The 13,107-nt window shown below is 53.0% G+C and overlaps 1 protein-coding gene across 3 annotated transcripts in view; it reads right to left on the bottom strand.

The window, feature by feature from the left end:
* Positions 1 to 393: 393 nt before the first annotated feature.
* The window catches only part of Kyat1 (kynurenine aminotransferase 1), a 27,702-nt gene continuing 14,988 nt past the window's right edge, over positions 394 to 13,107 (bottom strand). The window contains exons 2-15 of one of the 3 annotated variants that reach the window (XM_015497472.2): positions 11,133 to 11,203; positions 9,286 to 9,436; positions 8,283 to 8,341; positions 5,156 to 5,303; positions 4,062 to 4,211; positions 3,898 to 3,984; positions 3,540 to 3,668; positions 3,017 to 3,137; positions 2,436 to 2,512; positions 2,240 to 2,329; positions 1,934 to 2,120; positions 1,772 to 1,851; positions 960 to 1,046; positions 394 to 870 (exon numbers count right to left, since the gene is read on the bottom strand). In XM_015497472.2, the coding sequence (XP_015352958.1) occupies positions 805 to 870; positions 960 to 1,046; positions 1,772 to 1,851; positions 1,934 to 2,120; positions 2,240 to 2,329; positions 2,436 to 2,512; positions 3,017 to 3,137; positions 3,540 to 3,668; positions 3,898 to 3,984; positions 4,062 to 4,211; positions 5,156 to 5,303; positions 8,283 to 8,341; positions 9,286 to 9,333 (1,329 nt within the window). In that variant the 5' untranslated portion in view covers positions 9,334 to 9,436; positions 11,133 to 11,203 and the 3' untranslated portion in view covers positions 394 to 804. Of the gene's footprint in view, positions 871 to 959; positions 1,047 to 1,771; positions 1,852 to 1,933; positions 2,121 to 2,239; positions 2,330 to 2,435; positions 2,513 to 3,016; positions 3,138 to 3,539; positions 3,669 to 3,897; positions 3,985 to 4,061; positions 4,212 to 5,155; positions 5,304 to 8,282; positions 8,342 to 9,285; positions 9,437 to 11,132; positions 11,204 to 13,107 lie in introns of those variants that run through there. The other 2 variants (XM_015497473.2, XM_015497474.2) reach the window with 2 other exon arrangements.

The following is a 13,107-nucleotide window of genomic DNA, read 5'->3' as shown; positions in this document are numbered from 1 at the left end:
CTCGGTCCCTGCTTCTCCTGTCTCATACAGGAGTTACAATGGCCTGCTGGCCCCCACTGCCCACACCAAAGTGTTCTCTGACCCCTGTGAGAAGGTCCGTGTCTTTCCTGTCAGAAGCCCCTGTGCACTATGCACCCACACAGCCCCCAGCCCAGCCAGCCAGCACCATCAGAAGGTGAGGGGTGTGGAGGGCAGCCCAGGGGCCTGGATTTCTCAGGAATGAGCCCTGTGACTTCAGACAAGTCCCAACGCCCCACTCTTTTCTGGGCCTTTGTTTTACTCCACAGAAACTTTGTATAAAGGAAAAGGGTGAGCTGGAGTTCTCTGAGATTCTTCCTGTTCTGACGAAGCCTGGCTCAGGGGTTGATACCAGGGTCTGAAGCAGACAGAAGCGAAGTTTTCAAACTTCAAACTTTATTATGGGCAAAAGGACTCAAGCCTGGAGCTGACTTCCCGGAGACAGGCTGAGATGAGGCACGGTGAGTGCAGGGCTGGGGACCCTGCTGGGACTCCAGGCCTCAAACTCTGCCCTGTTCAGCCCCAGCCAAGTCTGGGGAGAACAGAAGAGACTGACAACCTGAAAACCAACTAGGGATGGAGAAGGAGAGGCCCAGGTCAGGCCTCTCTGGCCTCTGAGCCAGGACACAGGCTGTGGGAGGGGACTGCTGAGGCCCCAAGACCAAGCAGGGGCTCTTCCTTGGGAACACTCTGCATCATAGAGCAGTCCCATGCTCCATGAAGTGGAGAGACCTGGAACAGGGACAGAGAGCTATGGGACGGTGTGGTGCAGGGCGCGGGACAGCCTCAGGGCCCGAGCTCAGCTTTCCATTTCTGCAGCTTCTTGTCCATGGCTTGGAGTGTGGCTTCATCCTGCATTGACACACACTGGTCCTCCCTCCTGCCCGCACCTCGCAGCCTGCAGAAGCGCAGGCACTAGACACACCCCAGCCCACCCTTACCTTCACAAAACAGAAGCGGATGTAGTGGTCAAAGTCCTTCTGATGTGGCACGCTGTAGAAGATGGAGACCGGGATGGCCACCAGGCCCTGGGGAGGAGGAAGCCCATGTGTCCACTCAGCCCTGTGGTCTGGCAGCCCCGGATTAGGAGACAAGGAGTTTTCCAGGAGGGGCTGCAGGACAGTCAGCCCAGCGCATCGCCTTGGAGGCTGAGTCAGCTCAGACCTGGGACCCCGGGCATCATGCCAGGTCCCCGCTTGGGCAGTGAGGGAGGTGGCACCAAGAGGCTAGACCATGCAGCAGCCAGCAGAGCCAGAGAAGAAAGAAGGCTGAGGACGCATTCCCAGCTGGGTGGGACTCGGAGGCCTGGGCCACCTCCCTACTGCACAGATGGACCACTGAGACCCAGAGAGGGGTGGGCATTCCTGCCAGCCAGCATGCCATTTTGGAGCACATTAGAAATATGTTCCCTTTTTTTTCTTTTTTTCTACTAGGAACTGAACCCAGAGGTGCTTCACCACTGAACCAGCCCTTTTTATTTTTTACCTTGAGACAGGGTCTTGCTAAGTTACTTAGGGCTTTGTTAAGATGCGGAGGTTGGCCTTGAATTAGTGCTCCTCCTGCTTTAGTCTCCCAAATCCCTGGGATTTCAGGTGTGTGCCACCATGCCTGGCCATTCCCTCTTTCTTGAAGTGGGTTTAACCCTGCACCCGGCCCATGGCAGGGGCAGACGGGTGTCCCTTAGCTGGGCGTACTTGAGCAGTGCACCCCATGTGAATTCATACCTAGTGACCTTGTCAGAGGCCCAGCCCACCTTGTTTTTGATCATCCACTTGACAAAGCGTCTGTCATATGGCTCCTCTGCGGCACCAGGCAAGTCAGGCATCTTGCTTTCTGGGGGACAGAGGCCAGGCTGAGCCCTGGGAAGGCACCATTCCCCAGACCCTGCCAGCAGACACTGGCCAGTCCCACTCACTAAAGTCTGAGATGTCTGCGATGAGGAAGTAGCTTCCCTGGGACAAGACGGGCTTCAGGCCCACAGACTGCAGGCTGTGTGTCATGTGGTCACGGTTTCGCTGCATCGCCTTTGGCAACTGCACAAAGTAGCTGCTGGGTTGGCCCATGTGGAGCTGCTCCCGCTCAAAGCTCTTGGCTACTGCAACCTGGGCAGGGCAAATGGACAGGCAGGTCAGCTGTGCCTGGGCACTGGATCCAGCCCGCCCATTTTCATTTGTCCTTGTGTACACCCCCTGCCCACAAAGGGTGCCCTGCTCCTCTTTACCTGGCCTTGCGTGGGACAGTGGAAGATGGAGTTCTGGTGCACAGTCCGCAGGTGCCTCATGATATGATCTGGGCCTAGGACCCAGCCCACCTGGATGGGGACACAGGTAGGGAATGAAGCTTCCCGGGCCCTGGCCACAGGCTCTCTCGGTTCCCAGGCCTGGACGGGAGGCTGCCCTGTGCCCACAGGGACTCACCTTCCAGCCTGTGGCACTAAATGTTTTCCCAGCACTGCCGATGGTCAGGGTCCGGGCCCACATGCCAGGGAGGCTGGCTGTCCAAAGTTAAAGACAGGCTGCTGGGATGGGCAAGGGCAGGAGCAGGTGACCTGACTCTGGGGAAGCACAGGCTTTCTACCCCAAGGACTCAGGGAGGGAGGGGCAGGACTGGGGGTTGAGCCCAGACCCCTCGTACATTCTTGATAAGCCCTCTGCCACTGAGCTACAGGCCGGTCCTTTTTATTTTTTATTTACTTTTGAGTCAAGTCTGACGGAGTTGCCAAGGCTAGCCTTGAACTCAGGACCCTCCTGCCTCAGTCTCTGGAGTAGATGGGATTGCAGGTGGGACCCAGGCCAAGGGCCCACCAAGGACTTATTTAATCTTATGCTCAAGACAACCTCAGAGGTAGGTGATACTGTGACCTTCCTTCTAGGGTGGTGAAGTCACTGCCCAAGATCATATGACCTACACAGCCCCACAGCCCCTTCTTGGTCCCTGGTTTAAGTGACAGGCCTGTGCTCCCAGCTTGGCCTCGAGGCCCACACCCAACCTGGCTCACCAATGCTGATGTGCTGGAGCCCGTCATAGACCAGCCACTGGTACACCTCATCCGAGATGCAGAGCACGTCATGCTGCTGGCACAGCCTGGCCACCAGCTCCAGCTCCGCCTTGGAGAACACCTGCAGGGACCCAGGGGTGGCACAGGTCTGCAGCCGGTACCATGCCCAAATGCAAAGTCCTGCTCAGACAGAGGGCTTGTGGCCATGCTGGCTGCTGGGGGCTTTCCTGCACCATCCCATCACACCTCGGCTGCACCGACCCTGTGAGATGGTCCCTCAGGTTCCTATTTACAGTCGAGGAAATGCTGAGAGGCAAGTCACTGTCCCCACCAACCCACCCTTCACCTCCCTGAGATTCTTGCCCCTTTCTTTCCCTGCGACTCTGGCACCTCCATCCTCAGGTCATGGCGGGCAACCCTCCCACTCCACAGATGAAGAAACTGAGGCCCCGAGGAAGCTTGTCAGGAAGAGCTGGGACTTGAATGCAGGTGGAGGGTCCCTGAACAGAGCTGTTCCAGGTACCTTTCCCAGGGGGTTGTTGGGTGTGTTGAGGACCAGGGCTTTGGTCCGGGATGTGAACTTGCTGGCCAGTTCTGTGGGGTCAAGCCGCCAGTTGCTGCTGGAATCCAGCTCCCCATCCTGGGTGGGGCTCTGCAAGAGGAGGTGGGAAGGGTGGCTATAGTTACCCCCTGACATTTAAGTCCCCTCCTTGGGCATCTGCCCCCTCCACCTCCTCCCTGGGGCTCTGGAGGCCACTACACCTCCCAGCCCACAGGACCTGGTCTCCTTCACTTGTGTCCTTTCTGTCCCATCTCCCTGGGCCCAGTCCCACCCAGTCCGTGGGTCCCTGGGCCCACCACACCCCACATGGCATCCTTACCGGCTTCAGGGACACAAACACAGGGCGACCCCCAGCCATCAATGTCATGGGCTCATAACAGTCAAAAAAAGGTTCGATGATGATGACCTGGGACAAGGATCAGATCACTGGGGTCAGCACTGCTCTGACCCATCACCCCACCCAGCCCGAGTCATGTCACCCACCTCATCTCCTTCGTCCACCAGGGCCTGGAAGGCTGTGAACAGGGCCCCGTAGGCACCCACGGTCACCAGCACGTTCTCAAGTGGGTCCAACTCCTGTCCCAGCAGCTTCCCAAAGAAACTCGCCAGGATCTTTGTCAGGGGTGGGTAACCCTGCAGGACAGCAGGGTCAGGGTCAGCCCTGCAGACTCAACCCTAGGCAATTCTAGCACCTTCTAGTGTAGGCCTCAGGGCAAAGCCAACTCCTGGGGATGAGCTCTCTCACTTTCTCCACCAGCCTCTGCCAATGAGCCTCTTCTGATCTGGGTCCCTGCCTGGGACTGGCATGTGGTGGGAAGGTTGACAGAGGGCCTTCCTTGGCCAGCACAGTGTGGCAGGGCCCAAGGCCGTGGAGACTCTACACCTCCCAAGTGGGTCAGTGAGTTAAAAAGCACGTCTGTGCTCATCGGATCCTCCCAGCAGCCTTGCAAGACTAGGAATGTTGGTGCACCCCCATAATCCCAGTGATTCAGGAGGCTGAGGACAGAGGATCACAAGTTTGAGGTCAGCCTGAGCGATTTGGCAAGACCTTGTTTCAAAATAAAAAATAGAAAGGGACTGGGGATGCGGCTCAGAGATAAAGTGCTTCTGGGTTGCATTCTTAGTACAACAACAACAACAACCAAACGACAGATATTTGATACATAGAAAAATAGACACCCAGAAAGAGAAAATGACTTGGCTAAAGTCACATACGGGTGAAGCAGAAATAGGCCTTTATTTTGCAGCTTTTGAAGCACCTAACTTTGGGGGAAGATTGGATCCATGTGCTTGTGGACGCAGAAAACACACAAGGCTGGGCGGGGCTGGGGCTCGTGGGAGCTGCTCCCATGTGCCACCTCCTCCACGGTGCCTGCCCACCCCCTTGGTTATGACTGGCTTCTGGTCTGCCTTCCCCACTAGGGCATGAGGCACAGGGCCTGGGACAGAAGAGGTCAGTAAACCCTGAACCATGGCCAGATTGAATTCCCTGCTCTCCACCCTGCCCCATGATCTCTCCACCGGCTGGTCATTCCCTCTGGCTCCCCAGGCCCCCCAAGAGAGACCAGCAAACTCACAAAGGCCATGGTGTACTGGTTGAGCATGAAGTCCTCGCTGACGGCCTGCTGAAAAGCTTCCACAGCAAAGTCTGGGGGTGGGAAGTTGGGGAAGCCCTGGCCCAAGTTCACAGTTTCATACTCTTTGGACAGTTCGATAAACTCCACCCTGGGGACAAACAGAGAGTTGGTCCCAGATCACCCCTCTACCCTGCTGGACTTCTGTTTCCAGGCCAGAGTGAGCATGCCTAGGCCCGATGGCGAAACCTGGACAACTGGCATCAGCCCCCAACCTATAGATCTGCCTGGGGTCACAATTGGTCCCACAGTCGACGAGAGATGGACCAGACACTGTGACGAACACACGGGTCGGCAAGGAGGATTTCAAGCTTCCCTGACCATGATCCAGGGGAAGAAACATTGTTCCCATCCCAAACACTGCAGAGTACGAAGGACCACAACCACACCATTTTCTGTCCTTCCCTGTCCTACCCTGTTTAAAAACAGCTATTGAGTGGGCAGGAGATGGGGCTCAGTGGTACTTCTGCCTAGCACGCACCAGGCCCTGGGTTCCATCTAACACTGGGGGTGGGGTGAGATAAATAAATAAATAAAAATAACAAGAACACCTGTGGAGACCTGCCAAGCGATTGCTTAACTCATTATTGGATGTGTCCACAGTATAGTGTGAATCCCTGACCACATGACCTTCAGGAGGACCTCTGAGGCACACCCTCTGGGCCACTCTGGGGACAGAGCTGACAAGGTCTTCCAGGTACCACAGGCACGACCAGGCTATATCTATCTATGTATCTATCTATCTATCTATCTATCTATAATATGTATGTATGTATATATATGTATGTATGTATATATATCTGTATGTATATCTCTAAGTAATCTTTACCCCACTCTGGACAGAATAGGGTCCTGCCAGCCTAATTATGCAAATTTAGATATCATTTATATCTAAAATCTGTCATCTTCCACCAACTTCCACAATGCCTCTGGAGGCCCAGAGTTGCTAGGGCTCAGAGTGGGGAGTGACAGGCCCAGAGTCACACAGCAGCAAATGGTAGACCCAAAATTGGAAGGAGGATGTTCCATGGTGGTTGGGACAGGGGATGTGAGGCTCAAAGGCTCCGGGGGGACAGGCTGCCCTCTTGTCTCTTCTGGCATCTCACAGAGCTGGATGCTACCTTATTGGCAAGAGAGCCTTGTGACTGCCCAGACCACTCACAAGAGGCTGAGGGGGCAGCCCGAGGATCAGGTCTCTGCAGGACCAGCCTAGATGGCAGCCAGCAAGGCAGGGCTCTGGGTTCAGATCCTGTTCCCAATGCCATGGGGCATCCAAGGGGAAGAGGGGGTTCAAGACCTTTGTAAAAACAAAATACTATACATGAAAGTCTGGAAGAAAAACTGGTTCCAGTTTTTTTTTTTTTTTTTTCTGGTACCAGGGAATGAACCCAGGGAACACTCACCACTGAGCCACATCTCCATCCCTTTCTTTGTATTTTATTTAGAGACTGGTCTCACTGAGCTGCTTAAGGCCTATTTAATGGATAAGACTGGCTTTGAACTCCCAATCCTCCTGCCTCAGCCTCCAGAGCCACTGGGATTACAGGTGTACACCTCTCACCTAGCTTGGTTCCAATTTTTGTGAAAAAAAAAATTGTTTTTCTTTGAGCATCAACAGCACAAGTGTTATTCCATGGTGTTTGTGGCGTGTGTTTTAAGAGATGGGGTCAATTTTTTTTTTTTATATTGAGTACTGAACCCAGGGGTACTTTACCACTGAGCTACAACTCAAGGGTTTTGGGAAAGTCCTTGCTAAATTGCCATAGTTGGTCTTGAACTTGAGATTCTCCTGCCTCAGTTTCCCCTGTTGCAGGGACTGCTAGTGTGGCCCCCCGTAATCCTTACATATCTTTGACTGCATTCATTATATCACTGGTAGCAATAGGAACATGGAGCCTTCATATTCAGAAGAAGTTAAAGAAGAAAAGGAAATTGGGCTTGGGATATAGCTCGGTGGTAGAGCACTTGCCTAGCATGTGTGAGACCCCAGGTGCAATCCCCAGCATCACACACACACACTCACACACTTACATACACACAGAACAAAGGAAGAGCGGCTGGGGACAGAGCTCAGCTGGCAGAGTGCTTGCCTCGAATGCACAAAGCCCTGGTTCAATCCCCAGCACCACAAAAAACAAACAGAACAAAGGAAGAAGAAGAAAGAGAAAAAAGCCTTGGAAAAGGCTGGTGAAAAGCTCTGGATCATCCTCCCTTAGATGATCTGACTCCATGGCAAGTGCGGAAGAGTGAAAGGTGGCCTCAGGTACCCGGTGGAGGACTAGCTTCAGGACCTCCTTGCTCCCAGGATACCAAAATCAGCAGAAGCTCAAGTCCCTTAAATAAAATGGCACCGTATCTGCACAGAACCTAGGTGTGTCTTCCTGTGCACTTTTTCAGGGCAGGACCTCAAACGTGCTAGGCAGGTGCTACACCCGGACCCACACACCCAGCCCCTCCCAGATACTTTGTTTTTTATTTTATATATTTATTATTTGTTTGTTTGCAGTGCTGGGCATGGAACCCAGGGTCTCCAGCATGTTAGGCAAGGACTCCACCACTGAGCTTGACTTCCAGCCCCCTGGGTACTTTAAATCATCTCCACATTACCAACCCCTAACACCAGGGGAGGCTGGCATCCTGTATTGTTGGAGCAATGGCAAGGATAAAGTCTCTACATGGTTGGTACAAATATAATTTTGAAAATTACTTTTGATTTGCACTTGGTTGACTCTGTGGGCATGTGGAGGCCACTGATGCAGACACTCTGCTGTGACCCCAGGAAAGCCCTTTGCCCGTGCCTGGGTCAGTGACTATTGCTATTATACACAGCTGCCTTCTCCGCCCAGGGAGGTCTATTTTCTTCACTTGGGAGCCGGGGAGCTAAGCTCAGAGCAGGTATGTGCCCTGTCCCAGCCCATGGCCCAGCAGGGCGAAGCTGAGATTCGAGACTAAGCCTCCTCTGTTGGTGGTAGCTGCCACCTGTACTGGGTACCCCTGAGTCACTGTGACCAGGGATGGCCAACCCATGCCCAAGGGAACCCCCACAAGCTTCCCAGGCCCTCCAGCTCACCAGGGGTTGTATTCCAATCCATCCAGCCTTCGAGCAGGGAGTCGTTTGGACATGGTGAGCTGGGGACAGAGCAAGTGAGGGTCAGCATCACAATCTTCCAGGTGCACTCGTTGTGGAGAGATCTTTCTGGCCACAGCCGTGTCCTCCTTTCTGGAGGACCTGGGCTCCCAGGTGGCCAGGCAGCTCCACCTTCTCCCTTCTGTCCCTCCTACCTTCTGGGAAGGCTTCTCTGTCCTCCCCCAGCCCCAGGTTCCCAGTCTGCAGAGGCTGCCTGGGCCACCCATGGAGCCCTGGCTGCCAGGTCCCAAGACAGAGGCCTCATGCAGCCAGGTTAGTTTGACCCAGGAGGGGCCGAGGCTGAGGAGGGCGGAANATCTTCCAATTGACAGCATCTTGGGTTCAGTGACATGTGGAGTTACTTTTGAACTGGGGATGTGTTCTATAAAAAGGGTAAAGAGAGGCGAGTCAGGGGCAGTGGGGAGGAGGAATGTTGGGAGACAGACCTTGGAGTGAGGGCACTAGGCAGGGCTGGTGGGGGAGGAGGAGGGGCACAGGGCTCAGACTGGCAGGGAGAGGAACAGAGATGAGGGGAGTTCAGTGGGTTAGGAAGGAGGTGGAAATCATGGAGATTCCAGAAACGTGGCGTGCTCAAGGGAGTGACCTTCAAGTGTGGCACTCAGTACTAGGATAAACGAATGCCTGTTCTTATGCTTTACACATGACAGTCATTCAATCAACATTTATGGAGCACCTACTGTGTATCAGGTACTGGGCTGGGCACTGGGATGATCGGGAGGCAGCAGCAGCACCCAAGCTGACCACCCAGATGCACAGCTACGAGGTCTAGAGCAGGGTAGCAGGAGCCAGGCAGGGCTGACAGCCAGGCTGCAGTCAGGGAAGGCTTCCTGAGGGAGCAGGCTCACGCACAACCTTGAAGCCAGGACCTCGCCAGATCCCAGGAGCCGGGGCCATGCAGGGGCAGGTGCTGGGAGAGGACACTTACAGAGTGGTGCAAGCACCGGGTGAGCGAGGCTCCGGCCTTCCTGAACATGCCTCCCAGGGCCACGGGGCACTGCTGACTTCTCCTCCAGGGGCAGAGGAGAGAGGAAGAGCACGCCAGGCCAGAAGCTCAGCACTTGGGTCCTACACACAGTCTAACAACAACAGCATGTCACTGTGCCAGACACGTGCCAGAGCGCTCCGCTGCAGGATTATATATACCACACGGTCCTCTCGACAACCCTCACGCACACACAGTCACACACATATCAGAAACCAGAGTGATCTTTAAAAGTTCAAATCAGCTTCAGTGCAGAAGTGACCCAGTGAGGAGCACTGATAGAAGGTGAGACCGTTGGGGAGCATGATAGTGAGACAGAGGAGGGGACAGTGGAATAAGCCCCTGGATGCAATAAGTGATTACCCTTTGTGGCACAATCTGGTGCCTCTCCACCCCTGGGCTTTGTTCCCAGACCCACCATGAGACCCTAATAACACTACCGAAGCGAACGCTTGCAAAGATGAAGCCCTCACCAGGGAACAATCCAGACAAACCCTCTGGCTTCACTTTTGTTTTTTTTGGTACCAGGGATTTAATCCGGGGGCGCTTAACCACTGAGCCACATTCCCAGACCTTTTTTATATTTTAATATGGACATGGGGCTGGGGATGTGGCTCAAGCGGTAACGCGCTCGCCTGGCATGTGCAGGGCGCTGGGTTCGATCCTCAGCACCACATAAAATAAAATAGAGATGTTGTGTCCACCGAAAACTGAAAAATAAATATTAAAAATAATTCTCTCTCTCTCTCTCCCCCCACCCCCCGTCTTTAAAAAAAAAAATATGGACAGAGCCTCGCTAAGTTGCTTAGGGCCTTGCTAAGTTGCTGAGGCTGGCCTCAAATTTGCAATTCTCCTGCCTCAGCTGAGCTGCTGGGATCATAGGTGTGTGCCACCTCGACCAACAGCTTCACTTCTTTTGATACAACTTAAAAATCACTGACTTAGGAGGTCACTGAGCTGTGCAATACAGATTAGATTCCTCACAGCTGGTTGAGGATCACACTCTGACATGTGGGTCGTGACAACAGTTGCCAGGTTACTTTTCAGGGACTTGAAGGCTGCTTTGACTCCTGGGCCTGCCGATGTGTGGTGGGTGACTGGAATGGCATCTCTGTCTTCATGTTACATCTGTCACTTTGCTGCCTTAACCTTTGGGATTGATTCTACTGGGCCCTGCACGTGGCCATGTGGGTTGCGGGCTGGCACTGGTGTGTGTTTTCTCGTGCTTTCTCAGCAGCTACAGTAGCCCAAGCAGCCCAAGTCCTTCGGCTCCATTGTAAGGCCCAGGTAGAGCCACAAGGCCAGGACATTTGCACAGGAGGATGGCGCCAGCTACACTAGGAAATGTCAACTGTGACCGCCTGGTGGTCCAAATTTCATGCAAGAAGAAACATCTTTTGGATCTGGAAATTACCAAAACTCTATCACTCTCACAAGCCAATGAAAGCCTGTTCTCCCTGTGTCTGGAGAGCAGCCTGGTCCCTCGGTCAGGGTTGTCTCCCCCTAGCTGAAGTCCCAGTTACCGGCTTTGGCAAAGGCCCAACTAAAGCCCTGCCTGTGTGTTTGTGCCTGTGTTTGACGAGATTTCATTTCTACCATCACTGAGTCAAAAGTTCCCATGCCCAATGTCGTTTCTTAAAAAAAAAAAAAAAGCTAAGGGGAATAAAAGTCACTGTAGATTAAATAAGAGTTAACAGAAAAGCCACAGGAAGCAAGAAAGGACGCGCCTAGCTGGAGGACAGGTGCATAAATGAACGGATAGAACTGACAATGCGGGAATCAACTCTCACCTGTGCGGTGATGTGAGGAGGGTGGCGGGAGAGTGACCTCGAGAGTGCTGCGGGCTCAATTGAGAACAAACCTGGAAGGAAACTACAGTCAGGCCAAAGGAAGGCGTTCGCCGGGTTTGAAAGGCACTGCAGCATCCAGGGCCTGGGTTCTGAGCACAGAGGAGAAGGGTGGAGTTTTAAAAGGCCAAGCTTGCCGCTGCCCAGCTGCTTCATGGCAGGATGGGTGGAGGGGGCCTGTCGGGAGGCACCGCTGCTCAGCGGCTGCAGGCGCGGCGGGCGCAGGCGAGGGTCCAGGATGCGCAGTTGCAGTGCTGTGGCCCCGTTTCACAAATACTCAGGGGAGCACACGCATGGGCTCCAGTCCCTCAAAAGCTCCTGGCTTTATTTTGGGGATGCTGAATCAAAGTGCAACCTTTTAAAAAAAATTTATAGTTGTAGATGGGCAGAATGTCTTTATTTTATTTGCTTCATTTTTATGTGGTGCTGAGTATCAAACCCAGTTCGTCATACATGCTAGGCAAATGCTCTGCCACTGAGCCATGTCCCCAGCTCCCTCCTTTTTTTATTTTTTTTTAGCTTTCTAATCCTAGGTTTATTCAATACATTTTAATCATTCTAAACAACAAAGTACAAATACAATCTTACCTAAAATGCCACAAAGTTATAAAACTCAAAACGAATTTTATAGTACTGACTGTGCAAAAAAAAAAAAAAAAAAAGCAATGTACACGTTGCCAAGGTGTCCTGCAAGACCACGGTGAATGTCAGTCAGAACAGGGGGTTCTGTAATGTCCTCCCAGAGCTGGCTCTCACCTTGCTCACCAATTTCAATGTGTAAGGGATAGGTGGGGCAGGGGGGTGCGGGAGGACTGAAAGACAGAACCATTAATAGCAACTAACAGGTGGGGGGACCACCCTGGAGGCTGGAGGAGAATTCAGGCAGCAGGCAGTCGGGGAGGAGGTCAGGTCTACCAGGAATGGTGGATTGGTCCCCTTTCCTGTAGACATAGCACATCAACAGCAAGGGCACAACCAGGTTTGCCAGACTGGCTCAGGTCATCTGTGAAGAGGCTGGGCCACACTGCCACCTGGAAGCTTTCCCAGCCCTTTTTATTGTCTTGAGACAGGGTCTCACTAAGTTGCTAAGGGCCTCACTAAATTGCTGAAGCTGGCTTTGAACTTGTGATCCTCCTGCCTCAGCCTCCTAAGCTGCTGGGATTACAGGTGTGCACCACCACACCTGACTCCTATACTTTATTCTAAAAAATGAACTGTGTGTGGATCACTGGACTCAATGTTTGAACTGAGACAGTAACATTCTGTGACCCTGTGAAATATACATTTGGTCTCCCTCCTAGGACTCTTCAAAGTAATAGTATCTTTTTGTGTGCTACTGAGTTGACCAATGGCTGGCAGCCCCTGGGTAGCTTCAGAAGAGGGGCTGCTCACCAGAAAGACCACAGCAGCACTAGCAGGCTGGTTTCAATCCCACCCCTTGAGCTTGGAGGAGAGTAAGCGGTTGAGGGCTAAGTTGATGGCCAAGGGCGAATGGTCTAAACAATATATATATATATTTTTAGTAGATGGACATGATACCTTTATTTTATTTATTTATTTTTATATGATGCTGAGGATTGAACCCAGTGCCTTACACATGCTAGGCAAGTGCTCTGCCACTAAGCTACAGCCCCAGCCCCTGGACATAAAGGTTTTAAGATATATCCAGGACTTGTTTCAAAACTACCCAGATGGAAGAACTGGGAAAATAGCTGGGGTATAGCAAAGTGAGATGAGCCATGAATTGAGGTTTGGGAGCCATTATATTCTCTCCCTTTGTATCTGTTGGAAATGCTACATATCCATGAGGAGGAAGGCAGAGCCACAATGTGGAAGGAGCTCGGGACCCTGGTGATGGAGGAAGCATGGTTCACCTCTGGACTGAGGTTATGGGAGGGGGGAAGGAGGGGGGAATGGA

The sequence above is a fragment of the Marmota marmota genome, unplaced genomic scaffold (assembly GCF_001458135.2).
Source record: "Marmota marmota marmota unplaced genomic scaffold, marMar, whole genome shotgun sequence".
In the NCBI taxonomy this organism is placed as follows: Eukaryota; Metazoa; Chordata; class Mammalia; order Rodentia; family Sciuridae; genus Marmota; species Marmota marmota.
This window is presented reverse-complemented; position numbering and strand designations above follow the sequence as displayed.